General features: G+C 40.5%; 2 protein-coding genes across 2 annotated transcripts; one reads left to right on the top strand and one right to left on the bottom strand.

The window, feature by feature from the left end:
- Nucleotides 1-994: 994 nt before the first annotated feature.
- On the bottom strand, nucleotides 995-3,945 carry pvalb5 (parvalbumin 5). The gene is made up of 5 exons (XM_044050157.1): nucleotides 3,846-3,945; nucleotides 3,260-3,336; nucleotides 2,196-2,328; nucleotides 1,849-1,958; nucleotides 995-1,602 (listed from the first exon to the last, which is right to left on the bottom strand). The coding sequence occupies exons 2-5, from the start codon at nucleotides 3,318-3,320 to the stop codon at nucleotides 1,571-1,573; spliced, it is 336 nt and encodes a 111-aa protein (XP_043906092.1). The 5' UTR covers nucleotides 3,321-3,336; nucleotides 3,846-3,945; the 3' UTR covers nucleotides 995-1,570.
- A 719-nt stretch (nucleotides 3,946-4,664) lies between these two features.
- Nucleotides 4,665-27,595, top strand: lmtk2 (lemur tyrosine kinase 2). The gene is made up of 14 exons (XM_044050150.1): nucleotides 4,665-5,199; nucleotides 8,915-9,048; nucleotides 9,590-9,743; nucleotides 10,391-10,467; nucleotides 10,847-10,965; nucleotides 11,315-11,402; nucleotides 16,399-16,529; nucleotides 19,169-19,253; nucleotides 20,177-20,298; nucleotides 20,838-20,987; nucleotides 21,084-24,102; nucleotides 24,402-24,534; nucleotides 24,623-24,877; nucleotides 25,424-27,595. The coding sequence occupies exons 1-14, from the start codon at nucleotides 5,094-5,096 to the stop codon at nucleotides 25,450-25,452; spliced, it is 4,602 nt and encodes a 1,533-aa protein (XP_043906085.1). The 5' UTR covers nucleotides 4,665-5,093; the 3' UTR covers nucleotides 25,453-27,595.
- The last annotated feature ends 299 nt before the right edge of the window (nucleotides 27,596-27,894 follow it).

Genomic DNA, 27,894 nt, shown 5'->3' with positions numbered 1-27,894 from the left:
TTGCAAATTGCCACATGCATCATCTGTTCTGCTCTGATGCTGGCCACTTTCTTCATTAGGGAGAAATATTTAATGTTTAAATGTCGTTAGAGCTCACAATATGTACACATTTGTGGAAGGACTAATGATTACAATAATGATCAATTAATGTGTGGTTATATGTTTTACCTGCAATGTTTGATAACCTTGTCTATGGTACAAATCCTCGGAGATGAGCGTACATTATTCGATTGACCTGTTATTTCCAATTTAGTGCATATTTTCAGTTATATCACGAGATCATGATAAAAATCTGGGAGTCAGGATTTCTATTCTTAAACCGGGGGATTGGGGTTGCAACTGAGATGCTGAGATGGCCCCAGATGATTGAAACCCTTTTGCTATAGGCCACACTATACAGTATCTCCACATGGTTCATCTGAACTCCATATGTGGGGGGAAAGGCGAAGGTGTAACAAATACTTTGGGGCCTCTCTTCACCACGACCCTGTCTTATCATGAACCAATCATTCAGAATATTTCTTCTGTGCCGTGTTCTTCTGCGTGTGAACACGTGAACAAATTAGCACAGTGTGTGAGGTGTGTATTGACAACTCATTTATACCCCGGTGCTAACTATTGCTCAGTTTCTCCTACATTTATAACTGAACCAATGATGACATTTTGGAATATGCAGCTAATGAATGTGTGTGTCTGCAGCCCATTCAGACCTATTTATGAATTCATTTACTGCATGAAGACCCTGTCTTTTAATGATTTGGTCCATTTAGTCTTAATCATCAGTCACCACTTACACTCATCTCAGTGTCTCTTGACTATTTCTCATAATTCACAGGGGGATGTTTCAGCTCAGTCCACAGGAATTTGAATTCTGCCCAGCAGAAGGCAGTGGTAGTAGTGAGAGAGACATGAGGAATTTTTCGGGGGAAGCCACATGTGTGGTCTCCTAAGGAGGTCATTTGAAAAAAATAATGTCATCTGTTTAAGCAACGACTTAAATTGGTCAATTTTATTTTCCCATTGCTGCGATTTAAATACATAAACTGCTCTGTAGCACTGACTCAAAATGATGTTTCTTCAGCTCCATTGTGCTCTGTCCATGAGTGTCATGTGGATATTAGTGAACAGCTGACTTGAACAGTGTCATGCGCAAGCTTCCTTCTTGTGGTGCGAGTCATCTCGAACAGCAGAAACAGTTACTATTAAACAGTTATAATTATCAGATTTCAGTTGAAATTGAAACTGTGAACATCTACGGTACACTGTCATTGACAATCTATGGGCACTCTTATTATGTATTTTCCATTACAGTGGGACAACGTAAACAGACAGTAATAAACACATTTATTAATAATTCATACCACATACTTGAAATACAAACACATTTTACGTCCATCTTTATGTCTGCCAAACATATTGTGCATCACTGTATCACATCAACAAGGGAAACAGCCGACATTACATTACATTATATCTGAGGTTCTTTACATCACACCGTCTGCAATGTCGGGATTTCCATTAAAAAACGTCATTCTTCAACATAAGGAAAGCCAGCTGTCGCCACATGTGGTCATTCTCTGAATTTCAGGAGATCGCAGAATTCTGTGAGGAGGATAAAAAAGTGGATTTATTTTTTTCAGGCAAGATGTCACTAGTATGTTGGAGTATGGTTGGTAGAAGATGATAAAAGAACCCAAAACAATTTACTTCTGTATTTGAAGGCATAGTTATATCGTTTTGTTTTTGTTTTTTTATCCAGTGCACTTTCAGCACCATGTGGTGGACAGTTCCTTTTGCCCCTTTTCCTCAGCTGACATCAGCTTTTTCAGATGCTTAACTTCCACTCACCTTCCATCCCAATCTTGCCATCACCATCCTTATCGCCTGCAGCCAAAAGAGTCTTGGTCTCAGCCACAGTCAGCTCCCTTGTCCCTGGAGAGAAATTCTGAAGGAAAAGTCTGATGGGTAGAGAAAAGTAAATAAATACATTTTTAGAAAATCAGCAGTAAGTGAAATATATAAAATAAACATCATAGTTTCACATTGCTGTCGCTGCTTGTCCTTTTTGAGATGATTTAACTAGTTCACAGGCCTTCATTCATTGACAACACGCTCTATTCACCAAATTTGCTTGATGAGCAACACAAGGGAGTTACAAAAAAGACACACACACACACACACATAGCCATCCCTACTTTAGCTCCTCTTCCTCAATGTATCCACTCTTGTCTTGGTCCAGGACTTTAAAGACTTTCTTTCTATCCGCCTCAGATGAGCCGGTGAGTCCCACTTGTGCAAAGAAGGACCTGAATTTGAATGTGCCTGGAGCTACAAAGGAAGAGAAAGAGAGAAAGACAGACAGACGAAACACAGAATGACAAGAAAGCAAGCAAGAATGTTGTGACGCTGAATAGAGGCGTCCCATTTATTTTTCTCGCTCACATGACTTTGACTTTTGTTCTTGTTTCGGTGACATTTATCAGTATAGACCCTGTAGTGCATCATTGTCCTTTATGTCATTGTGCCAGTCAAACAGTCAAAACACACTGAATACTGCCCATGGCTCTAAGATAAACTGAAATGTCAAAAGCTCTTCACCTATCAATCTGTTTGGAGTGGAATTTCAGTCATGACTTTCAGTAAACAAATGTATTGCACCCACTGTATGAGAAAATAGCCTTCTACATGCATGTTAAAAAATATATATGAAAACAAGGGAAGGGAATCAAACATTGTGATTTGTCTGCTATTTCATTCAGTTCAAAAAAGAAGAAATTTGAACGCTACAGTGTTTTGCCGAAAAGATTGCTAACATGTGAATGTTCTTGAATAAAGTGCATATAAGCGCTGACATTTGATTTTCATTGTGGTTGAGGTGTTTCTGCCTTGTCATGCAGATATAATTGCTCAAGACAAATAATTAAGTGCTAAGGGAAGTAAAGGCTGTATTCCTTGTGTGATTAGTTCTTCTCTGTGTGAATACTCTACATAAACACACCGGTATCTGGGTGGTAACTACCCTCCTGCCACATGGCTGCCAGGTTACCTGCAGGCTCCCTGTCCCCACTGAGAACTACACAACATAGCTGTTCCCTGTGGGAGTGGGTTTAACACTACGTGTGTTGCTCTCTGTCTCTAATATGTGGGAGGATATGTAGTAAATTCACTTACTGCAAAGGATGTGTTCTTATGGGTAATGATTACATTCTCGTAGCGAGGGTGTCCCGAGTGTCCCCGAGTACGTGTTGTCTTTACTCACCTTGACAAGCCTGGACCGCAGCCTTGATGTCCTCCTCACTCAGCATCCCTGCAAATGCCATGCCCCTCTGTGGCTGCCTGAGGGACACACACACACACACACACACACACACACACATACATACACAAAGACATGCAGAGTGACAATAAATGAAACTGGTGCAGGTGTTTCCTGCAGTCTGATAACAGTGTGAAAATAGTGTGAAAAGTGCCATCATTCATCATTACTATCAACACAGCGTGACACTTGGGGGATGAGTTGTACCTTTTTATCAATCAGGCTATACCGATTTAACATAAGATACAACCACACTAAACAAAGACATAACTCTACAATTTATCTCACCATATGGGGATTGACTGGTGGTCCAAGATTTCACAAAATAAAAGCAATTCATTTAGAAAGTTATTGCATCTTCGAGGAAGACGCAAAAAGAGAGCAGAATATCCTATTTATTTTTCTTGCATTTTGCATCTCCTTCAAAAAGTGGGACGCTCAAAGGCACAATTACACACAAGATTACTAGCAATCATCACATAAACACTGCAGTACACAGGCATTTGCAAAAACAAAACTTTGTACTCACTGTGCTTCAGGTGACGATTTTCGGTGCAAATCTCTGTCTCTCTGTGCCAGTGAGCCACCAACACTCTCTTTCAGCTTTGTGATTCAGAGTGCAAGAAGCAACCTGACTGTCCTCAAACCCAGGGAGATTTACCCCAAGCTAAAGAATCCCTCCTCCTCCTTCTTCATCAGTGGGTCGGAGCAGATCATTTCATTGTTCAGCAAGAAAGAGAGAAACTGGAAGACATTGGCCACAATTAATTTCTGAAATTGATAATAGAAATGCATTTTATATTTGGAAATTGTTAGAAGAAGTATTCTTTTGTTGCTAGTGGTAGAACAATAGCCACCGCTAATTAACCACGAATACCACACGATTATCATTAAAATCAATATAATTATTCAAATAAACTTGGAATCAAATCAATTTTAAACAGTAGTTTAGAATATGTTATTTTTGCACATACACCAATTAATGATAGTGAATTTAACATCTGCGTTTAACCCATCCTTATTACGCACCAGTGATGAACACGCACAGTGAGCAATTGGGTGCCTTGCTCAGGGGCACTCCAGCCCTTGGCCCTACCCGGGATTTGAACAGGAGAAAAATTATCAACATTTAGCTGTAAAGGTATTTTTTAGCTCTTGTAAATAATTATATATTTGTGCTGTGTTTTATGGGTTAGGGTTACTATTGTATTTATGTGTGTATTGTTTATTAAAATGTGCTGGATTTACAGGACTGATCGTGAAGCTGCGTGTATTGAGGGAGAAAACCCTCTCTCGTGATTGGCTCAACTACCTGTCAGTCATGTCATTGTTACGCCTTATCCTGTGACGTGACGTCGGACAGGATCATGGCGCTATGGATGAGCGGTGTTTGGTGATATGTCAGAGCTACTGATTAATTTAATTTGCCCGTAGTTTGGGGGCTTTTAACAACATGACTGTACATATATCACAGATGATACGTCGCGATAGGTAATTACGTGTTCTCGTCTCTATGGACAACGGAACACTACATTCGGTAGCAGTGTTTGCTGTCGTCAGCTGAAAGTGTTAGCATCAACATGCTAGCTGAGGCTAGTTAGCTGGTTAGCAGCGGGTAACCAAAACAGACATAAATTATGCGTCTTGCTGAAGTCTACATTGACGTTAATCTCACTGTAACAAATGATCCTAAACTAAATTTAGAATCAAACCGGCCGTTTTTTGTTTAGGACGAGCGATTCCGGTTAGCCAACATTTCGTTAGCTAAGCTAGGAGGATGAAGAGCAGCCGCCATGGATGTGTTTTGGTGCTGGTCACTGGGATTTTCATGTTGGCGTTTTGTTTCTCTGAAGGTGCCCCTCTTCGGCATCATCACAAAGCAGGTGAGACAACTGACTACACACTGACACACACGGTTAGACTATTGTTTGTCTGTCTAGATGCATAGCTAGTAGATGTTAATGCTAGCTAATAACCACTAGCTTTAGCTGAGGCTAATCTGCTGCAAAAAGATACATAACTACACAACAGCCTGACTGTTTTTCCTGCTGACCAACGATGACTCTTTCCCACTTTGTAGCTTCTTATAGTGTTGTTCGTTGTGCTTGACGAAATGACGGCTGTGTTTTTGACCAAATGATCAGGTAGCACGTTAAATAAAGAACGGTAATAGTTGGGCCATGCATTCGTCTACTGTAATGGCCAACCAGTAAACATGAATTTACCAGTGCTCAGAAAACACTTATTAACCAATTATGACAGTGATGTTTCACGGAGCTAAGCTAGTTTCCAGGTAACAGTGATGTGTCCGAGTTAATGTATTACATCTTATTGTAACTGCCGGTTGAGAGGTGTGTCAACCTGTATGGTTGGTCTCCTCTGACATATAACCAAGTTTACAGGACAATAGAATTAATGTTGGCACACCTGCATGGAAACACTGTTTCTTCATGTTTTGAAGTGAACTGTGAGTCATATCTTGATATTGGTAGTTGTGTTTCCACTCCTTGCCTGCATCAGTGGTCCTGTTAGGAGTGTTATCCTCTCAAGTTCTCTAAGTTAACGTTTGAAAGGCCCATCCATTGTCTCCTGCTTTATTCTCCACCTGAGGGACACAGGTCACTGGAGCCAATCTCAGCTGACACAGGCAGGTCACATCCTGGACAGGTTGAAGTTTGAAAGGTGTTTTATGAGAAAATAGCTTTACTTGGGATACTAATGTGCTGTCCTTTTCTACTGATATTGGGTGAAAAATAAATAAATTGACAATCCAGATGGTTTACTTACTGACATTATTCATCCAGTCAAACATTTTTTTCATCATAATTTGGCCCTAAAAGCTTCAAGTGAAAGTGCAAGTGATTATTTCCCCTTATGTCACAAGAGTGTCATTCTAATACAAGGGAAATATTGAAATGAATATTAGAACAGTGACTGCAATGAAAGTTGCAGATTAATTTACTCTGAAATATTAACATTATTTCATGTTGAATGTCATGAATGTGCTCAGAGGTGATGGAATGGTATCTGTTCCATCACTGTGACCTCCCTTGTTTTAACCTGCTTCTCTGATAGAAATAAACGTAGACATGAATGTGCTTGAGGGTTGGTAATTTGTAACTGTGACACATTCCACTCTTATCCGAACCAGTAAATCATTAACAGTGGTGTTGTTTGCTCAATCATAACACAATGTACAGGCAGGTGATGTTGCAATATATGCATAACTTTCTTATGCTTTATTACATAGTAAATCAACCTTTGCACTGCTTTCCCAGTCTGTGTCACATGGCTGCCAGCTTACCTGCGTGCAGATGTGGTAGAGTAATAGTAATGGTGTAAACTTTAATTGAGGTCATGGATTGTGTGAGAGATGCAATAATAAACTGAACTAGTTGCATGTTCTGTGGGATAAAGGTAGACAGGTCTGCTTTAATGGAAGTGTTTTTCATCCGTAGTGTTAGCCAGGTGAAAGGAGTATGCCTTTGTCAATGGACATTGGCCTTAACTCTGCCCTACAATGCTTAGTGACTGCTTAGTGCGCAGTGACTGTATAGTGCAGGGGTGTCAAACTTATTTTTGTTCAGGGGCCACATACAGCACAATTTGATCTCAAGTGGGCCGGACCAGTAAAAATAGTAAAATAATACCATAATAACCTATGAACAACAAGAACTCCTTGCTTTTTTCTCCTTTGTCTTACATTTAATGAAGGATATTTTTACAAAACATGAAGTTTCTTGAGAAATATAAGTGCAATTTCAACAATATCGTGCCTAAATGTGCTATTTACACAGCACACTGGCTCTATAAAGGCACAAACATTTAGTCACAGGTATCTGGAAGAGATTTAGATTGTAATCATAGTGTGAAATTTTAACAAATTCATCCTGTGGGCCGGATTGGACCCTCTGGTGGGCCGGTTCTGGCCCCCGGACCGTATGTTTGACACCCCTGGTATAGCGTCTGAAACTGTAGGGATGCTGTTGTTAACAAACCAGCCTGTGCTTTATGTCTCCAGCCATAGGCCCTTCATTCCAATTGAGTTCCTTCTTTCCATAATACATCTTCATTACCAAACAATGCATTCAGGTGTTGACTACTAAATATGGATTCCATGAGAGTCAACTGCTTCATTTGATAGAGGCTTAGTTTTCTTTGTCAGTGCACAGAGAAGAGTCTCGTCTTCTTGCACCCAGGCATGTCAGCCATAGTGGCATCTTCCTTCTTATACATAACTGACAATATATACATCCATGATTATCCACACTGGTGGGCAAAATCTGTAGCAAATGGGACAACTCAACTCCTCTGTGTGAATCCCACTGAACTATGCAATGGAAGTTAAAGAAGACCTGGCAGCTCTCTGCCGAATTGGTCTCAAAAACCAATTGAGTCATTTGGTGAGGCCTGCCAAGTCATAACATGAACCAGTGAGTCAGGCCAGACCTAACCAAGGAGAAGGGATCTCATGTAGAGCTGCCTTAACCCAGGTTTTTTTTTATTTATTTCAAAGTCTGTCTGACTGGTGCTGCAACCTCTCGGGAATCCCATTGCTTTGTTGAATCAAACTGGAGGTGTTGTACTTCCAGTTAAAGCATCCTAAACACCAACTGTTTTTCCACCACATAATACTCTATGGATGTCAGTATTGAGTTGCATTGTATTGGCTTGATATGTACTTATTCTAAAAGTAAATCTAACCTTGGAAAGATGTCTTCTTGTTGTTCCCATCTAATATATGACCCCAGCCAGGGGTTTTATCTCTGTTTATTTTGTGATTTATGCAGTAATACATGCAATGTAAATTTCAGGTACATTTAATATTTACATTACAAATGACACAAAAAGTGTCTCCAATTATTTTTGCTGATACTCTTGCAGAAATGTGCCAACTAGTGCCCAAGTGTATGTTTGGACTAACATGAAACTTAATAATACAATCATAGTTATTTTTTAGCACATATTTGTCCATTTCTTAGATTTTTCTACAATTAGGAAAACTACACTGGGTAGTGTTTGTGCAGTTTAGTGTAGTTTTCCTCTCTAATGGGCTGTGCTGTCTGCATACACCACTGATTCATATGACATAACCAGTCCTGTCTGATGTTGGATCATTACTCAGCATCTTGGTAGACTAATTTTCAGCCTCTTAGAGCACTTATCACTGTGGGTAGGGACGGTCAGAAATAGGTGCAGCGTCATTTCAGTTCCACACAAGACCTCAATACTTAAAACAGGGCTTGGCTGACGTTGTCATGGTATTAGCTGCCGTGCTGTGTTCTGATCCTGAAGCTCTCCCCATAAAGTGCTAAGGCACAGGGGAACCAAACAAGAAAACAAAACAACAATTCCCATGGTCCCATCTTGCTTCCTGATGTCATCAAACTAGGTATTTTGTTTTTGTTTTGAGTGAGAGCCAGAGTGGCAGAAATTACACACTGTTGTGTGTAAATGTAAATGTGTTGTGGGTAGATTTAGACGCATTCATTTTTATGCTTAAAACTTAACAAAGCTGCCAGATACCCTTTTTAATGCGTTTGCTTCTCAATTAAAACACACCTTTAAATATGTATTCTGTCTGTTTTCACGTTTCAGATCGAAGTGTAGGCGACAATCTGTCTGCCTCTCTCTACCTGTCCTTAGTGGTGTCTCTGACAGCACTTGTGGTCTTGGTGGTGTTGATGGTGAACTGTGTGACCTGCTGCAAGGAAAGGGAAATCAACTTTAAGGTGAGAGCCACAGAGATGCACACCCAACTGTAATCTTTTAACCCAAATTCTCCTCTCAGTGATGTTACCAGGTGTGCATCGTGCATCCCTGCCACATTCAAATCTATTAGGATGCATTAAACTCATAATCCATGTGTCCCAGGCACACAGTACTTTCCTGCACAAGGAGTGTTACATTGTACAGTTTCCTCAACATACATTTTACTATTACTGCCTGTTGAACACAACATGAGGTGGACCAACTGATGAGCTGTCAGAGCGGACATTGTATTATGATATCTCATTTTGATCCACTGCGTCTCTCTTCCTAGTGTGCTCTGGTGCAATGTTTCCCAACCCTGGTCCTCAGGGAACACTGCCCTGCATGTTTTAGACGTTGCCCTGCTCCAACACACCTGATTCAAATGAACAGCTCGTTATCAGGCTTCTCCAGAGCTTGATGACGAGTTGACCATTTGAATCAGGCCCCTAAAGTCCCGAATTACTATTATTCTTTTAAACCTGTGCACACAAGATTAAAGAAATATCTTTGTTCATGTAGGAATTTGAGGACCACTTTGACGATGAGATCGACTTTACCCCACCGGCGGAGGACACGCCTTCTATGCAGTCTCCAGCTGAGGTGTACACCCTCGCTGTGTCCCCTGTGGCACTACCTGGACCTCCACATCTCCAACCTCCTGCCCGTGTCACAGGTGAGACCCATGCATAGTTGCAGACAAACTGATTTGTCCTTGAGGGTCAAGGGAGCTGATACACCCAGTTCCTTCTATCATAGGGCAAACGGCAGGGCACATCCTGGACAGGTCGCCAGTCCATCGCCATAGAGACGAACAATCCTCCACTCTCACATTCACACCTACAGTCAATTAAGAGTGTCCAGTCTACCAAATTCCCTATGTGTGTGTGTGTTTTTGTTTATGCCAGCCACTGCAGCTTCGTGTGGCCCACAAACTGATTTACACTGTTTGAAAACCTTTGTTCACTGTTTAAATATAATATATATATATATATATATATATATATATATATATATACATAATATACCACACATATTGTGCATTCAAGTACCATTGACACTATTAATTGATGACACAGCTGTTTTTTTTTTGTCAAAATGTTGCCTCTAAAATTGAAGCTCATGTAATTGGCATGGTGGTGGATTGTTCTATTCTTCTTAGAGTTGATTATTCCTAAGTAATGTTCAGTCTGATTTAGTTAAATCAGGCATTTGTATAGACTTATTACAGATTGCCACCGTTTTGTGCAACTAATTTAACTTTTCCAAGACTCCAGGTGAAATTGTTCCCTAATTATGACTGTTTTATGGTTGGTCTCACAGAGGGATCCACAAGCTTCCAGGTTGCACGTCACAATCTGAGTTACATCCAGGAGATTGGCAATGGCTGGTTTGGCCAGGTAAGATTTATTTCATTTAATACACATGTTCTGAACAGATGTATTATTTAAGACCTCTCACATCATCTGCATCGTTGTTGTATGTTTTTTAAGAACACTTATTCTCTTCTCCTGGTTTTGCTACTTATTTTGTGACTCATTTGGCAACTCACCTGCCATCTCGAAACTTCTATAATGGCAGGCTTTATTTTTGGTGTTGTTTTATGACTTATATAAAGCTACCTACCCACTTAAAATGTATTCATAACAGCCCTAGTTTTAATGCATGATCTCAAGATAATCCCCTCAACCTGTGTAGTTAAAAAAAAAAAAAAAAAAAAAAAAGATGTATGCTCACCTGGAAGGAGAAATTACTTATTGTATATTCATGTATTAACAGGTCCTTCTGAGTGAAATCTACACAGATCCAGGTGGCGCCAGGGTTGTTGTTAAAGAGTTGAAAGCAAATGCAAGTGCCAAGGAGCAGAATGACTTCCTGCAGCAAGGGGACCCATACAGGTATGTACATTATTTACCTCTAAAATCACTGTAATCTTTCTGGCTGAGGAGTGAGAACTAGAAATGTTTGATTATCTTGTATTTGATAAACTACTGATGATGAAATTTCATTGCATTTGATTATTTATTCATTACTTACATCTTGTACTTTGTAGATATCCATGTGTCGATCTGGTGTGACGTGCACTCTGTAAATACAGACAAAAATAGCTTTTACTGCAGCACCTGCTACCTTTCTTCTTATTCATTGCCTTGGACTTAATCTCCTTGAATGCTAAAGCTGTTGTTCAATACTGTATTACTTAAAATCTTAATGTGATTTTTTTTTTTTTTTCTTTTGGATTCATAGAGTGCTGCAGCATCCAAACATCTTACAGTGCCTCGGACAGTGCGTTGAGGCCATTCCCTTTCTGCTTGTCTTTGAGTACTGTGAAATGGTGAGTGACCACATGCTCAGCTAAATGTTTTTCCGTGACCATAAAATGCTTAATTTAACCAGCTATTAGGGTACGGCAATGTCCAAAGGTTGTCTATTGTGTGCGAGTTAAAAATGGTTTATGTTCATGAGCATGAAGTGGATATACCATGTGAAATATCTGTACTTAATATGCGCTTAATATGCTCTCAATTTGCACCAGTGGTGGATGATTGAGAGGTTTTTCCATACACTCTTAACCATTTCAGGACTTCGTCATGTGGAAAATTTCCTTTATTGAGAAATCTGCGAATTATCTCTTACCATTCTGTCAAGCTTCTGAATTCATCAGGCATGACCCGAGCACACATGCATAGCTGGCCAGCTCTGTTAATTGCCTGTGCTGAAAGCTCACTGTCTCAGTGACAAATTAGTCACTTCCTTTCATCTTAACATATTAAACTCTGACTCAGACTCCTCGATGGCAGCTGATTTATTCACCGTTTCTCTATTTGTTCTGGGTGGCCCTGACAGCAGGGAGCTCCCTTCTCTGCTCCCCGCCCCTCCTCCTGCATAGCTAGTCCAAGCCTGGGACTTCTCACATTCCCACCTTGCCAAGTAAAGCAACAGGCTCCATTTACACTCCTCGTGTCATGTGCACCAGTTGCTGTGTTTGTGCATTTTTATTGGTAGCATTTTGTCTATGCAGGAGACTGTTGACTTCTGTCTGAAGTAAACTGAGATGGAAACCTATTGGTGCCTCTCAGGCAACAGTGTTACCTTAACATGTACAACGTTTATCTTTATGTGAAGAATCTTTACTCGCTTGTTCACTTTTGTTTTATTAGATGGAAACACTGCACTGTAATGAGCACAAATTGTGATTATATTTTATTTGAGGATGTCCTCAAAGTCCAACCTTAAAATGTACAAAAAACAGTTGACTCTACATTCAATAATCTGTACCAAATTAAACAGAATAGCCTAGGAAAACAAGCATAATACTGCAGTGTGTAGTCATAAGTCATTCATTTCCATGTACCTCTAAAGATTATCACTCGTATCGTGTGTAATGTCTTGTGCTCTTGCTCGTTTTCTCTCTATCTCAAACACACAGACTAACAGCTGATACCTCGAAGACCGATGTTTGTGGTATTTTTTTTCTTCTAAGAGTGTCTCAGTTTGCAAGTTCGGGATATAGCACTACCTTCCATCACCCCTCTCTATTGGTAAACCCAGACATGGCACAGTATCAATATTATCTCCCTCCCTGTTTATTATCTATCCAGAGAAGCACTGCCACCATCAGAGTAAGTGCACAGTTGTGCTTGCATGCTTGGGGTGCGTGGTGTTGACTGACAGTATACTCACTACACTAGTCCACAGTACACTACAGTATAGTAGTTTTTTCAATAGAGCAGTACCCTTTTTCCTGGTGTCCATTCAAGCCATGGCTTTAAATTGGATGTAATGCTCTAGTTGCTCATGTTAAAAATGTGCATTCTGCAGCATGAAGGTGCAGCAGGTTTTCATTTGTGCTCATTGAATGCCATAATATTTATCTTGCAATGGCTATGGTCTCCAAACTGATAACATGTCCAACAGGATCCAGTCCACTTCTTGCAAGACGGTACATATTTGTTGGGGTGAAGGCTGCCCAGTTCTGGCTGGTGTCCTGGCATTGTGACATTTCCCTGCCAGCTCTGCTGAAGTCTCTGACAGGTCATGGAAATGAGTCAAGGTGAATGACTTAACACTAATGTGTGCAGGCCATTAGGGAAGATGGCGTGATGGAGAGCAGGCCCTGTTTGTTAGAGGTGATAATGTGTGAGGGTGAAACAACTGAGTGAAGTCTATGCTTGTTATCTCTCACCAAGTAAAGATTTTGGAGGACTTCTACCAAGTGAAGCCTTCTCTTACGCAATACGTAAATCTCTCAATATGCACAGCACAAGTCTTGTTTGCCCTTCAAATTGAAAAATGAAATGTAGTTTATATACAGTAGAAGCAAGTGATAAGTGATTTCTGTTCGCCTTGAATTCATCAGAGGCCACTTGTCTGTGGTCTTTTAACTGCCTCGGGCCCTTTCAATAATCCTCTCAATGTCGAAACATGAAATGTGACACTGCAGCTGTGCAGTGGACAAGGTGAATCCCAAAAAACCAATAGACGGTGACGTTCCCTCAGACAGCCAGATGATTGACGATGGTTTTCCTTCCAGTATCACCCGTGCTGGGTAACCCTGACTCAAAGCATTTTAGACATCAAAATATAGTGTATCAAGCAACTGGTGCAGAGTCCACAGAATGCCACATACCATAGTGTGAGTGACAGCTTCTAAGGCAGGGGTGTCTTGCCTGGTGCCTCGACATTAATGAGATACTTCACTGATTCAGGGTGCTGGACAGACTTTTGGCTTTTGGTAGTTGTTGAGCGACTTAATTTATTAGGGCTGTTAAAGTATCAATTTAGATAGACATTACTGACCTTAAGCATGCTTAGCATTGCAGTTTACCTTGAGGTTAAAGTTATGTGTTTAAGTACTTGCTCTTGTGTTTGCAATTCATGTAAAAGCAGATTTTATAAGACGACAAGTTGCTTTTTCCCCTTTCACAATTACTCCCTTGCTCTTTTTTTTCACCTAATTGTGAATAAGCTGAATATCTACTTAAAATAGCTTGTTAGAAAATATATATACTTTGTTTTATGTTTATGTATATATGTGTGTGTATATGTATATATATATATATATATATATATATGTATGTATATATATGTGTGTGTATATGTATGTGTATGTGTGTGTATATATATGTATATGTATGTATGTGTGTATATGTATGTGTATGTGTGTGTATATATATATGTATATGTATGTATATATGTATATGTATGTATGTATATATATGTATATATATATGTATATATATATATATGTATATATATATATATATATATATATATATATATATATATATATATATATACACATATATATGTACGTGTGTATATGACAATCATGTGATGCCATCTTGTTGTTTATTCGCGAGTCAAACTCAAGGGCTAATTGTTTTGGCCTTTCACTATTGATGTTGTTTTATTAACAGCACTGGAGCCTCCCACTTGAACCCAGACCAAATCACCTGCTGTGTAGCCTTCACAGATAAAGACAGGCAGAGGGTGTCACTTACCATACATTGAATATAGCTCTTCTGTGAAAACCCCTTCTCACAGCTCCTCCCTGCTATAATCCACTGCTGCATCTTTGAATGTCACTGACTGAGCGTGATAAGGGTTTAATTAGCGATCAAGTTACACTACTGGTTTATAGGGTGTTGCATGACTGACTGAAGTTGCATCACCAGTCAGCCTTGGTTCTGTCTACCCACTTAACATTGCTGTTTTTGAAATTGCCTGGCACAAACGGTTTGTTAGAAAGCCAGTTGAACAGACCCTTTAGCTAACTGTAATCCTAAAATCTAGTGCCTTTTTGAACAAATATTTGCTGTTTAACGTCAACTTTTGCTGTCTAACAAACGTAAAGCACACTTCTCTGTTTACCCCTTTACTCAAGTAGCAAATCAGTAGTGTGTTACTCAGATGAAGGCTGGGTGTGTGGCAGACAAAAGGTTCTATATGATTATTCATGCACTACAACCCTTAACCTTTGTAGACATCATCTGCTTGGTCTTTATGTGTGCAACAGTTCTAGACATTGAAAAGGCTTCTTAATATGAAGTCAGTGTATTTGCAAACTGAGCCACTGACGCTGACTAACCAGTGTGGTGACACTGATTGATGACATGTTGATTAGTGTGATGTGGTTCCACAACAGAACTATGTTTTTATGTGTGCACATTAACGATGCATGTCATATACTTTGGTTTGATTATGTCTGATGTATATTGTATGTATTTGGGTGTGTGCTGGTGTGGCTGTGTGTGTATGCGTGGTCCAGTGTTGTTTAAGCATTTATATATTGCTACTTAAGACAGCATTGCAGTGAGATAGCTCTTGGAGAAGTAAAGGTTATATGACTTGCCATTTTTTCGTCACGTGCCCTTTTTGACTCTCAGTGAGTACAACAGGTGGTTCTGAAGTGGCTGTGAATGGGAGTGTAAATGTTTCTTTGTATCAGCCCCATGATATGCTGGGTTCTGGAGATCTGTCCAGTGTATACCCCGCCGCTTGCCTTGTGCCAGCTGGGATTGTGTCCAGCTCTCACAACGCGACCCTCAATGAACTGGCTGTTACAGCTAATGGATCATCTTTGTTTTCACACATTGTAGTGGAATATATCGAAAGTGCACGGTTTGTCTCATACGAATGAATTGCAGCTATAAAAGTTCTCCCGGCGGCCTGTGTTGTGAACTTCCACACAGCTTAGGCCCTTGTTTTATTTTAAATTTACAGTCTGAGGACTGGGCTCTAGCTTTAAACACCACTGTGGTCTCAATAGTGATAAACCTCTAGATTGACTTTCTTTTATCACCTTCTCACAGTACTGCGATCCATCACGTTGGTGAACTGACATGCAACATTGTAACACAACACTTCATATCACTCTCTAACTATGTGTGCCTGTGTATAAGCTTGTGTTTGTTTATTGTGTTGGGCTGTAATTGATGGTCCAGGTACCCCGTCTTTTGTCCCATCCACTCCTGAAAACCCCAGTCGGACACAGGCACATTATATCACTGACGTGAGCTTGGGCTCCTTTATTTATAAACCCTGTGACACAGAGAGGTCGGTTAAACAGCGTTACCCTTATTTGGTCCTCTCGCAGTGAGAAGTGCTGAGGAAACAGGAAAAGGGGAGCCTACTGCCCCTGTGTGGCTGTCTCACCACAGTGCATTCAAACATGACCACTTGTGAACCCCTCCCTCCCATGTGGCAATTCTAGATATAAAGTTGAATGTTTATCTTTGACACTTGTGAGCTAATGAAGCTGTGTGTGTGTGTGTGTGTGTGTGTGTGTGTGTGTGTGTGTGTGTGTGTGTTTCTGTGTGTGTTTGCAGGGGGATTTGCGGGGCTATCTGTCTCAGCAGGATTGGATGTTCAGAAATGCTGAGTTGCTGCAACTACAGAGGATGGCCTGTGAAATTGCTGCTGGTGTCACCCACCTTCACAAACACAACTTCCTGCACAGGTAGCACATCTACAGCCATATGGCCGACTGCAACTTTCCAATCTCTTAAAGCCAAAAATAAGTGTCAAAGTGTAATTTTAGATTAGATTGTTCTGACCTACATCATATTCTACAGACTGAAGAAAACATTTTTTGTCACAGATCTGCACACAAATCACACAGTAATCATTTTAAATGTGATTCAAATGGGTTTAATTATGTAAAAATGACCATTCCCTCTGATATTACAGATACAATCCCAATTTAGTAAAAAGTAATCGCAATTAGATATTTATTCAAAATTGATCAGCCCTATGCTGACGTAAACACTCAAGTGTTCGACCCACTTAGCTAAGCAATGACTTTTTATAGCTGATAGTAGGGGCACTACTTATAGATATACACTAAGACTTAGTGCTTAAATGTTTGAATTGCACTCATTGCACATGTGTCAGTCATATTATTTTATCTGTTTTAACAATTTGTGAAGGTTTGACTTTTATTGAACATGTATATATTATGGCTATTTATTTTTTTATTATACTTTCTGTATTAAATGTTGAATGTTATCTTATATATCTATATGTGCATATGTGCAGATATTGTTGCCTTAAACTTTTGGCTCATGGCATGCTTTTTCCTGGTATGTCAAAGATCTAGTGAGTTGTAGGTGACAAGAGTCATAAACCTCTCGATATGATTGTAAACACTTGGGTCAACTGTTAGTTTAACTTTAGTGCTTACTGTCTGGCCCGTCACAGGAGTACTGGTGTTCTCCAAAAAAGGTGCGTGCAGCAGAGAGGTTCCGTTTCATTTTAATTTTTACCCCCAGCAAGTGCTGGAAGTCTGTCCACTAGCAGCCAGCAGGGTACAGGGGGGTGTTAGAAATGTGTGGCTTAGGGGTAACACACGATGTGCTGCTCATCAGCTCTATTTTGCATGCTCAGAATAAGCCCAGAGGGTTCCAATTACACAGCTCCCATGCATTGCCACAGTGTCAGCTGTCCGCTGCCAGAAGAATATGATGATTCTGCACTTGGCAAGTAAAAGGATAGCCTCATTTTGGACGTTGTGTTTTAATCCTTGTTACAACTCAACAAGCTAACCTCCATATAAACTGGTTTCCTTTTAAAATGATATATTTATTTAAAAGTAAAACAATAAACATGACACGGACACATTTAGCCTGAAAAGAAAAGAAAAGAGGGGTGAAGAACAACTTGAGTCCAGCCACATGTTGGACAGAGTGAATGAGAGATCGGTGGGGGTTGTGTGGGAAGATATCCAAAGCTGAAACTTCAGCTTTACAATGTAAGAGTAAGAACGGTGTCTCAGAAGAGCAAATTAACATTAATTTGCATGATTTCATTTAGAAACCAGTACACAACGCTTACAAATTTGTGAATATTTACTTTAAGCAGTCTTGTGATATTATATAGCATATATTTATATAGCACATTTCATACAACAGGTATGGACTCGGTGTGCTTGAGATTAAGACTAGTGGGAGAGGATCAAATATTTGAAGGCAAACAAAATAAACAATACAGTAACCCTAATTGGAATCATAAAACCTAACTAAGGAAAGCTTGTGTTTTTCAAGTTTATTTTAAAAGAAGACTGTGAAAACACATCTCACTCCATGAGGCAGGTCCAAGACTTTTATTATTATTATTATTATTATTTTTTATTATTATTATCAAAAAATTGTTATTATTATTATCATTGTTGTTATTATTATTTTTTTTTAAATGGCCTATAAATTAAATACAAAATCCAAGTTTGAGAAATGTTATTGTTGAAAATGTTTGTGTTTGCTTTTCCTCTTCATCACAGAGTCAGAAATCAATAAACCCACTTTTCTAGTTTTACACCAGACCGGTCAGATACAGTGTCTTCTGGTATGGGAGCGTCTACTGCTACAAATCCCTTGTAGGGTTAAGATGTTGGACCCGTTTCCTTGCTGCTGTGTTACTGTATGTTGGGCCTTCAGCCAACAGCAGACGACAAGAGGACAGGAGAGTTTAAAATAAATCTCCATCTATCTTACAGTGGTTTCAGTAGCTCTGACAGTGGCTGGGTCATGTGTATGCAAGAGCACTGGTGTCAGCAGTGTTTGGCGGGTGAAGGGGTCTTGGAACGTGTGTGTGCAGGGAATGACGCTGGGCTAATCGGAAACCAAGCCTGCCCCATTCAGTGTAAATCAACTACCATATGTCTGCTTAATGTGCAGTGAACCCCAGAGTTTCTCACAGCATTTCCTGGGTGACACACACAAGGTATAGATACCTTGCATTTACTTGAGGGAATATAAAAACCTAAGAGAGAATAAAGGAGAAGAACGCTGTATGCTAATTTCCTGTAGTTGCCACAGTCAGTCATGTTACTTGACAATTGTTGCCTCTTTTATTCTGACACTGTAATATCATTTAAGAGCAGACAGTTTGTTTCTTTTTGATCTTAATAAAATAATTTATTTAACTTTATTTTGACTTTGCTTTTCAGACACAAATGATATTGCACAGGGTAGAAACTATAACAAATGTCTGCTGGACAGATTTCAGCAATGATCCCATACATGTCTCCCGTCTTCTTAATGAACAGATTGATTTGATTAATATGAGATTTTAAAATATCTATTTTTCTGCTTGCTCTCATAGTGATTTAGCTCTGAGGAACTGCTTCCTGACTGCAGATCTGACTGTCAAAGTGGGAGACTACGGAATAGGACCTTACAGATACAAAGTAAGCTGTTTTTTAATTTTACTCATTTACTGTTTTATGGATCTGTATGTTATGTCATCACCATAGACTCCTGTCCCGGGCCAGATTTAGTTTTGCTGCTCCCTATGATTCTCTTTTTTAGCCTTTTCTGGACTGCCACAGGTTAGCGGCTAAATCAAAGGTCTAAGTCCTTCCAGTGAGGTTAACAGCCCCATCTCGGATAATTTAGGAGCAAGAGAAATACTGCTCACATCAGATCAGTCAGTGAAAGTGATACTTGTTTGCTTTTTCCTATTTTGTAATATTTCTGTGGTGGATCGGGTTTATTTCCAGATGGAGCAGCTCCACTCATTTGTTTCAAAGCTCAAAATCCACTGCTGCAGTGATATAAGCCAAATATGCTATAATGCTGTACAAAGAAATTAGAGAAGAAGAGCTCAAACTTTCATGATTTTACTTTTTTTATTTTTTCCTGATACAGATGAAAACGCTTTAAATAGCACTACTAAGTCAAAATCATCCCATTTTAAAACATGTACTTACCAAATAAGAATTATTCTACCTATGTAGCTCATGAAGTTAATTTGTTGAGCTTAAAATGATACATTGTGCAGATATTTGCCATTAATCACTTGTGTGAAGAAACATTGTTTTCTCTGGTAACTTGACATGCTGCATTTGTCAAAAGGCAATTCTGACTGATGCATTCCTAAAATACTGCTGATCTGACACGTTGGCTGTCTGAATTTAATACCCATAAGGTCACCCAGTGAATCTATCTTTGGAAAGAAAGGGAGAGGCAAAGGGAGAGTGCAGTGCATCGGTGAAAACTAATACATAATTTTGGCATGAATCCTTTTTTGTTCAAGTATTTGCAGAATCTCCTATGAGGTAACTCGGTTTGTGAAATGACTAATATGTACTTTTTTAAATTGCTGCTGTAGGAGGATTACATCATCACTGAGGATGACGAATTTGCTCCCCTTCGCTGGTTGGCTCCTGAGCTGGTGGGCGAGCGCCATGGGGGTGTGATCACTTTAGAGCAGACCAAGCACAGCAATGTGTGGTAGGTTCTTCATCTTCACACTGAGGAGATGGCATTTCTGTTAACACATAATTCCCCACAGAAGTGAAAGGAGGGGTTAGACATTGCTTAAATAAATCACAAGTAGTCACGCTAATGTCCAAAAGATGGGAGGTGGCCACGGAAACTGTGGCACTTAGGCATCTCTCACACTGTACAGTCTTCCAAGCCCTTCTCTGACTTCACAATTCACCTCGCGGTCATAGATTTCAAATTAACGTGAGGTAGTTCTGGTAACGGGGGCTAGATTTAAAGTTTAAAATGTTGCTTTATGTTATGAATAACATAAGATAAACTCACTTAAGAAAGTGCTGGCTTTCTCTCCAGCAGCTGCATCATACTTATTTATCTCTTCTTCCATTTTCCTCTTGCTGTCTAACTTTCTGTTCCTCGCTCTCTCCTCTCACAATTCTCGTACCTTTTTGAATTTCTCCGTTATTTCTTTCACACATCCTCCAAGTTATCCAGCATTGAGCCATAATCTATGTTCCCATTTCTCTTATGTTCTCACTCGTCTGTAGGGCCTTGGGGGTGACATTGTGGGAGCTCTTTGAGAATGCTGCACAGCCATACCCACATCTGTCTGACCGTGAAGTCCTCAACCATGTGATCAAGGAACACCAAGTCAAACTCTTTAAGCCACAGCTGGAGCTGCCTTATTCTGAGAGATGGTGAGTTTATTTGTGTTAGTAGGTATTGCTAAACTGTAGAAACAATAAAATGAAATATCTTAAAACAAGATGTCTGATGTCTGCCTCTAATTGTAGGTATGAGGTCCTCCAATTCTGCTGGCTCTCTCCGGACAAGCGGGCTACAGCAGAAGAAGTGCACCGCTTGCTTATCTACTTGCGCATGCAAGGTCAAAAGGATATAGAAGAAGATTTTGAGCAACGCTGGGATGCTCTCAAACCAAACCCCGCCACACGGCTGACCACTGTTAGCCATTCCTCTTTTCCTATCTTGGAACAGTTTGCTGATGATGCTTTGCGGCAAGAGATCGACGAAGTTCTCACTGTCACTGAAACCAGCAAAGGTCTCAGCTTTGAGTACGTTTGGGAGGCAGCTAAACATGACCACTATGAAGGCAACCACGCCCGTTCAAGCATAGACACAACGCTGAACTATCAAAGCATGTTCTTTCCTGTCTCCAGTGAAGACATTCAGGCCCATTTCCCCGATCCAGCAGCCAGAGCAGTGGCTACAGGGGGTGGTAACATTGAGTCAGGAATATCTGGGATTCTACCAGTGTTTGATGCACAAAACTCAAGCAATGGAAATGAATATTACATACAACTAGAAGAACAAGGGGAAAGTACAGTTGGAGAACATGGGAATATGGGGCAAGACATGGACTTTAGTTCAGGCCAGGCAGATTTTGTTGTTCTTCAAGATGTCCGCCTGGATGAGTCCAGCACTGATGCCGACTTTTTCCACCAAAGCATTGACTCCAAGGATTCTTATTTACCAGACAGTCACATCTGGTCATCTCTTGAAAATGACAGCCCATACCACACCAACATTTTTACAGAGGGAGGGTCAAGGCTTGAGGAGTCGCCTTCCTGGAGACAGAATTTCATGGAGCTTCCGGAGCGTAATGGGAACCCTTTCCATGAACACGTACCTTTGGAAGTTCAGGAGGCAGGTCAAGATAAACACTATGGGAATTCTTTTTTAGTGGATTGTTCAGAAGTCTCTCACCAGGCAGATCCTGTGAAAGTGGAGGGGGAGAACACAGACGTAATGAGGCTTCTGAACACTGAAAAACCAGCGGAAAACTTTATGTTTTTCAGAGACCAGAATCTAACGAAAGATGGATCAATTTTCTCACAGCCACAGCAGAATTTTCTTTCACCGGGTTTAGCCCATGAACCAGAACAAACATTCAAAATGAGTTCTTGGGACAACCTCCAGAATTTAGGCAGCTTAAACACAGTAGACACTTATTTAAAACCCCCAGTAAGTAGCACATTCCCAAGACAAGATCCTTTAGACTCCCCAAGTACCAGCTTGGGGGAGTTCAGTCAGTCTCTGGTAGAAAATGAAACACTGGTGCCTTCCATTACAGTGGTCACGGAAGATAACATAAGCAAACAAATGCTAGTTCAAAATAGTTCTTCCACTGAAGACCTTGCTCTTCTGCAACCCTCAGACAGAGGTATAGACTCTGGTTTTGATTCTACCTCAGAGAGGTTTAATCTTGATATTAGTCAATCCGATGATCACACCCCTGTATTCTCTGAAAGTGCCACCATAGACTCATTGTGCACAGATGCCAAAATTCCCAGCCTTGAAGAAGATGACCTTGGAACCTTAAACGATAGTTCACAGCTCGTAGAAAGTGTAACACCTGAAAACCTTCAAGACCACGCCTTGTTCTCACACAGTGAAGACCTAACAAGCCACGATCTGTTGAGTGAGCTACTTGAGGATGCAGATGTTGAACTGGAAACCACTCTGTCTGACCATGAAGAATCCTTCATAGATACTCATGGGGAACCCCTTGTGAGGTCTTCTCTGTTGGTCTCTGGGCCATCTTTGGACCAGATCAGCCAGGACAGTTTGCTCGAAGACAGCATGTCCACAACTCTACCAACTGTAGACAATTCAGCCGAAACCCCAGACTCTCTAGACTCCCTTGACATCCACCGGCTTGGGGAACAGGGGGTCGAGCTGAACAGTCATGTAGCACAACACAAACTCCATCCTCCATACAAAATTGCAGACAGTGGATACGAGACGGAGAACCTAGAGTCTCCTGAATGGAATTTTCAGCCTAATGTTTCTGTCCCCTCCCCGGTAAAAAATGGCATGGAAGTTGCCAAAGAAGAAGAAGAAGAAATGGAAGACAGCACTGCTGCAACAAGTCTAATTCCACCTGAAATCATCATTTCTGAAGTGCAAGGTGTGCTGGATATTCACAGTGAGAATCACTGTGAGGACCAGCAGCCAGATCCCATAGCTCCTGCTGAGGAGCCGCTCACTGGGAGTAATTACAGGGACTCTGCCTACTTTTCAGACAATGAATCAGAACCTGAAAAGAAGTCTGAAGAAATTACTGGAGCGCCCGCTGAAGCAACATGGCTGAGAGAGCTGACAGACGAGGTTAACGCGACCTCCGACGGTCTGGCACCAGAGGTTAATGAGGAAAAAGAGGTAACGTCTTTATTTTCTGTAGATGAAACTCAAGTTGGGGGCTTGTCATCAGAGGCCGTTTCAGACATCACGGAGAATTGTGAGAGGACAGCAACCAACAGCCAAAGTGAAGATGAAAACAAGTTGGACTCTTTCAGGGACAAGACATCTCCTGATCAGCCAGCACCTTCAGAGGATCCAGAGGCCTCAAGTTCACTTCCTTCTGATACACCCTTAAAGCCTGAGAATGCAGTTCACGCTAAACTGACCAGGACGTATGCCAGTGATGGTCATAAAATAAAAGAGCCGGACATGGAGGGGCGTTACTTAGGGAAGCGGGACGGATCGGGTTTAGATGCACAGGAGGACGGTGTGGATGCGGATGAGGAGGACGAGAACAGCGACGACTCCGACGACGACATTCGTGCATATCAGCTTCACAGCTCCAGCTCAGATAGTGAGGACGACGTTGTGCACACAGTGCCGATTGTTGTCTCAGATGACAGTAGTGCAAAGAACCTGAAGAGCTTGCTGAAACCCACCACGCTGAACATTGACGCGTCGTCCTCCCCATTTCCTGAGAGGTTCAATGCCGATAACTCCAGAAGGGCTGTGTCCTTCTTTGACGACGTCACCGTCTACCTGTTTGACCAGGTAAAGTCTAATTCAGTGCAACGAGTGAATCGCCAACTCCTTTGATAATCAATTCACTGGTTCTTTGACTCAATTCTTAAATGTGACTATTTTCTGTTTTGTTTTGTTTTGTTTTTTTTTAAAAAAACATGAAAGCTAAATAATTTTGGTTTGTGGACAAAACAAGAGCATTATCATTTCAAGGTGTTGGAAACACTGATCAACATCTCAGCAGCAAACGGCTAATTGATTAATTGGAAAAAAAAATCCTCAATAGGAGCTTTGTGTTTCTAATTATAACGTAATGTGCTCTCTTGTAGGAGACTCCCACGAAGGAACTGGCTGACCACTCTTCAGGCTTAAACAGTCAGGTGCCAGAGTTGAGCAGCCCCGTGTCCAATGCCAGCTACTTGAACCGCTTCACCAACTCTGAGAGCTCCACAGACGAAGAAGGTAACGCCAAAGTCCACCACATGCACGCAGGCGCTCACGAACAATCTTTGCCACTACATATTATAACTCAATCGTCGATTCCCCACAGGTGGTGGTTTTGAGTGGGACGATGACTTCTCCTCCCCGTCGCCTGCCTTCTTGCCCAAGATGGATAAAAACCCAGCATCTAAGGCCGTGTCCTCATCTGCAGCAGCTCACTTTTCCTCTCCACCCACTGTAGCAGGGCGTGTGCTGGAGCCCAGCTGGACCAGCTCCTCAAACTACTCCCGATTTTCCATCTCGCCCGCAAGCATCGCTAGTTTCTCCCTAACACATCTTACAGACTCTGACATCGAGCAAGGGGGTAAGTCACGCACGGCCTCACGTAGAACGGTGTAAGCACCAGTTAAATACGTAGTTTGACATATTTGGGAAACCATTAAATTAGAGCATCCATTCCACCATGTGTGATAGATGGAAGCTTTGGCAGCAGCCTTGTAGCATAGCACAAGCTGAAGTCTCTACTCTCTGCCTGGAGTTTTCACAGTAACATGAGCAGTACCATTACTCTGGAGTACAGGTGAAGCTAGACCCACGACAGTCGATTATCATATACAGCTTAACGTCTTGTTGGGACAAACAAACACAAACCGTCGTTGTTGTCTGTGCCCCGTCCACCAAGTAAATAAAGTAGCACTACAAACTGTATTAAACTGAAGTGTACCATGATGTAAACACTGCATTAGAGACGATGGTAGGTTGAATTATGTTAGCGTTGAACAGAAGCAGTTCCGTCATCCCAGCTGTGACATCTTTAATAACTAGTATTATCAGTTTTCACATATTCAGTTTGAGTTGATGCTTACCAGTCAGTTAAAAACTCTTTCTTTTCCTCTTTACTTCACAACAGGAAGCAGCGAAGATGGTGAAAAAGACTAGGGTGATTTAAAAAAAAAAAAAAAAAAGGATATTTACTGCCACACCACTGAGAAATGAAGCTACACACTCGCATGTTTGAGAAACGGAGAACGGCCGAATAAGGACCGAGGCCACGCTCTGTGGGGGGCAAACCGTGGAGGCTTCCTTCACGCGGCGCTTTTCCTCATGGAGTTGGCTGCGGGAACAGGTTGTGAACTAACTTTCAGCAAATAAGACAAGACAAGGAAGGCTGACCTCAGCCTGAGTCACATCACCTCCTCAGCTACATCCGTGTGTGTGATTTCAGTTTAGTGTGACGACTAAAAACGAACCTAGTCCCTAAATGTTTGCTTTAAAGACTCATCAAGCTCATTCCAAGTGTTTGGCTGCTGCTTTTTTGTTGTATGTCAAATTGCACTCCTCCCTAGACATTTTGCATCAATTCAAAAAAGAAGAAGAAGAAAAAAAGAAGAAAGAAACTATTTATGTTCTTCATGGACACCCTTAGTTGGCGAACTTCAGCCAAGTAGGAATAAGACCCAAAGGTGAAGATGCAAGCCTTTTCTGCACCATTGTTAATTTAGCTCTGTCTGTATGTTGTGCAATTATTTCAGTGGTTGCCTTTTTATAAGTAGAGTAACTTCCTTTGTGTAACATTTTGTTGGGTGTAGTCACGATCTCCTAAATGGAGAGAAATCACACGGTATCCTTCTGTAGCATCGTTTGAAAAAGAAGAATCCATGAATAGGACGTTTGTAAAGCTAATAATCTCAGAGGTGATGCACTGTTTGATAATTTATCTATGTTTCATAGGAGAATTGTGGTTTCGTATTTTTGAAACGTCTTGGGTGTTATTTGATAAGGATTATCGTATTAATCCTTAAGGGGGGGGTGGGGTTTGAGGAAAAGCCTAAACACGTAATTTATGTTAATTTTATGCTCTGAACTGAGCAGCAAGCTGCTCGGATGGTTTTGTCTCATCTCGTCGCATATCACGATACTTGTCGATGTTGTAAAGACGAATTAACTATCACTACAGAAATTTCGAATCACACGTTGAGCGAGATTGTGTACATAAAAAAAAAAGGAGTGTGAGATTTTATTTTTAAATGTCAAGAATCAAGAAATGTATTGAAAATGTTTGTAAAAAAAAAATATAATGAAAAAGAAATAATGTGCAATGAATCTTCGTTTTTTTTTCCAGAGATCATAGGATGACTTGAGGCAAATGAGGCGGCATTTCTTAAGTAATGTGCAGGGACTTAAAGCTTTGTTAAGAAAAAATAATACTACTAGAACAAAACACTGCTGCTTTTGTCAGTGACATGAACAGAGTTGTCGGTCTTTGTTTCTTTTTTTTTTTACTTTTGTGTCTGTTCATAGGACGTTCTCCTAAAGAAATCATTTGTCCACTTAAAAGTGAGAGCGTTGAATCTTTGCATCTTCTCTTTTGCGGGCCATCCATCGCCTCTGAGGCTCCAGCTCCAGAGACTGTGTGTGTGTGTGTGTGTGTGTGTGTGTGTGTGTGTACATTGTTTCATGTACAGCTACAAAATCAGTTATTCCAAACTGTTATCTGTTGAGTTAAACAATTGACGTATGGTTCTTTCCTTTCAACTCCACAAACACCCCAAAATGTCACCGACGACTTGGTGAACAGCTCCACCTGTAGTAGAATATCGTCCACGTCCTCCCTCACTGTATCTTACGTGACGTGAACCTCTGTTGAAAAACCAGCAGCCTGTGCTTCAGTTAAACTTGAACATTTTATTTAAGGACATTTACTTTTATTTGACGACAGTATACAATTGCTTTATCTTGCACATTTGAGAAATGTAACTTAATGTTGAACTGTACTGATGTATATAAATGTTAATTTTTTTTTTGTCTGTAAATGGGGGAAAAATAATGGAACTGAGTAACAGGTATGAGGTTTCACTTTGTAATTTAAAAGCTGAGTTGATCAGAGGAACATATCACCGTCGTTGGTCTATACAACCGTTAAATTAAGACACAGGAGTGGATGTGAGTTCATTCTGTCCTTTAAACCTTGTAGATTTTAAAACTGATATTTTTACTTCATATTGATCATGCTAAGTGTAATTGAATGAAATGTTTATAATTACACAGTTTAATATGAAAATAAATGCAAATGAACTTCTAATTGTGTTGTGAGTATTCCAGTATTTATCGCATATGTACAAATGTTTTGTAGAGAGAGATCTTGCACTTTGAACATTTAAACGGTTCTCCTTTAAATCTGTTCTCTGCACTGTGTCGTACGCATCACTGGAGCCAGCAATGGATCAATGTCGGGTCATTTTTTCTTCATTTCTCTCAGAACACATAAAACGCAAACTGATCTGACCGTTTCCCAAAAATCAACTGTGAAATGATATCAAAACATGTTCAGATTTCTTTTTTTAAATTTTATTTCACATTTCAATGCCCTTTTACAACGAA

The sequence above is a fragment of the Solea senegalensis genome, linkage group LG19 (genome assembly GCF_019176455.1).
Source record: "Solea senegalensis isolate Sse05_10M linkage group LG19, IFAPA_SoseM_1, whole genome shotgun sequence".
Taxonomy (NCBI): domain Eukaryota; kingdom Metazoa; phylum Chordata; class Actinopteri; order Pleuronectiformes; family Soleidae; genus Solea; species Solea senegalensis.
This window is presented reverse-complemented; position numbering and strand designations above follow the sequence as displayed.

Excerpts from the sequence above, each read along its gene's own strand:
- pvalb5 (XM_044050157.1), bottom strand. The coding sequence starts at position 3,320 with ATGGCATTTGCAGGGATGCTGAGTGAGGAGGACATCAAGGCTGCGGTC. Across the intron at positions 1,959-2,195 it reads ATTGAGGAAGAGGAGCTAAA|ACTTTTCCTTCAGAATTTCT; the intron begins GTAGGGATGGCT and ends TCTACCCATCAG. Across the intron at positions 1,603-1,848 it reads TGGCAAGATTGGGATGGAAG|AATTCTGCGATCTCCTGAAA; the intron begins GTGAGTGGAAGT and ends TCCTCCTCACAG.
- lmtk2 (XM_044050150.1), top strand. The coding sequence starts at position 5,094 with ATGAAGAGCAGCCGCCATGGATGTGTTTTGGTGCTGGTCACTGGGATT. Across the intron at positions 11,403-16,398 it reads TCTTTGAGTACTGTGAAATG|GGGGATTTGCGGGGCTATCT; the intron begins GTGAGTGACCAC and ends GTGTGTTTGCAG. Across the intron at positions 16,530-19,168 it reads AAACACAACTTCCTGCACAG|TGATTTAGCTCTGAGGAACT; the intron begins GTAGCACATCTA and ends TTGCTCTCATAG.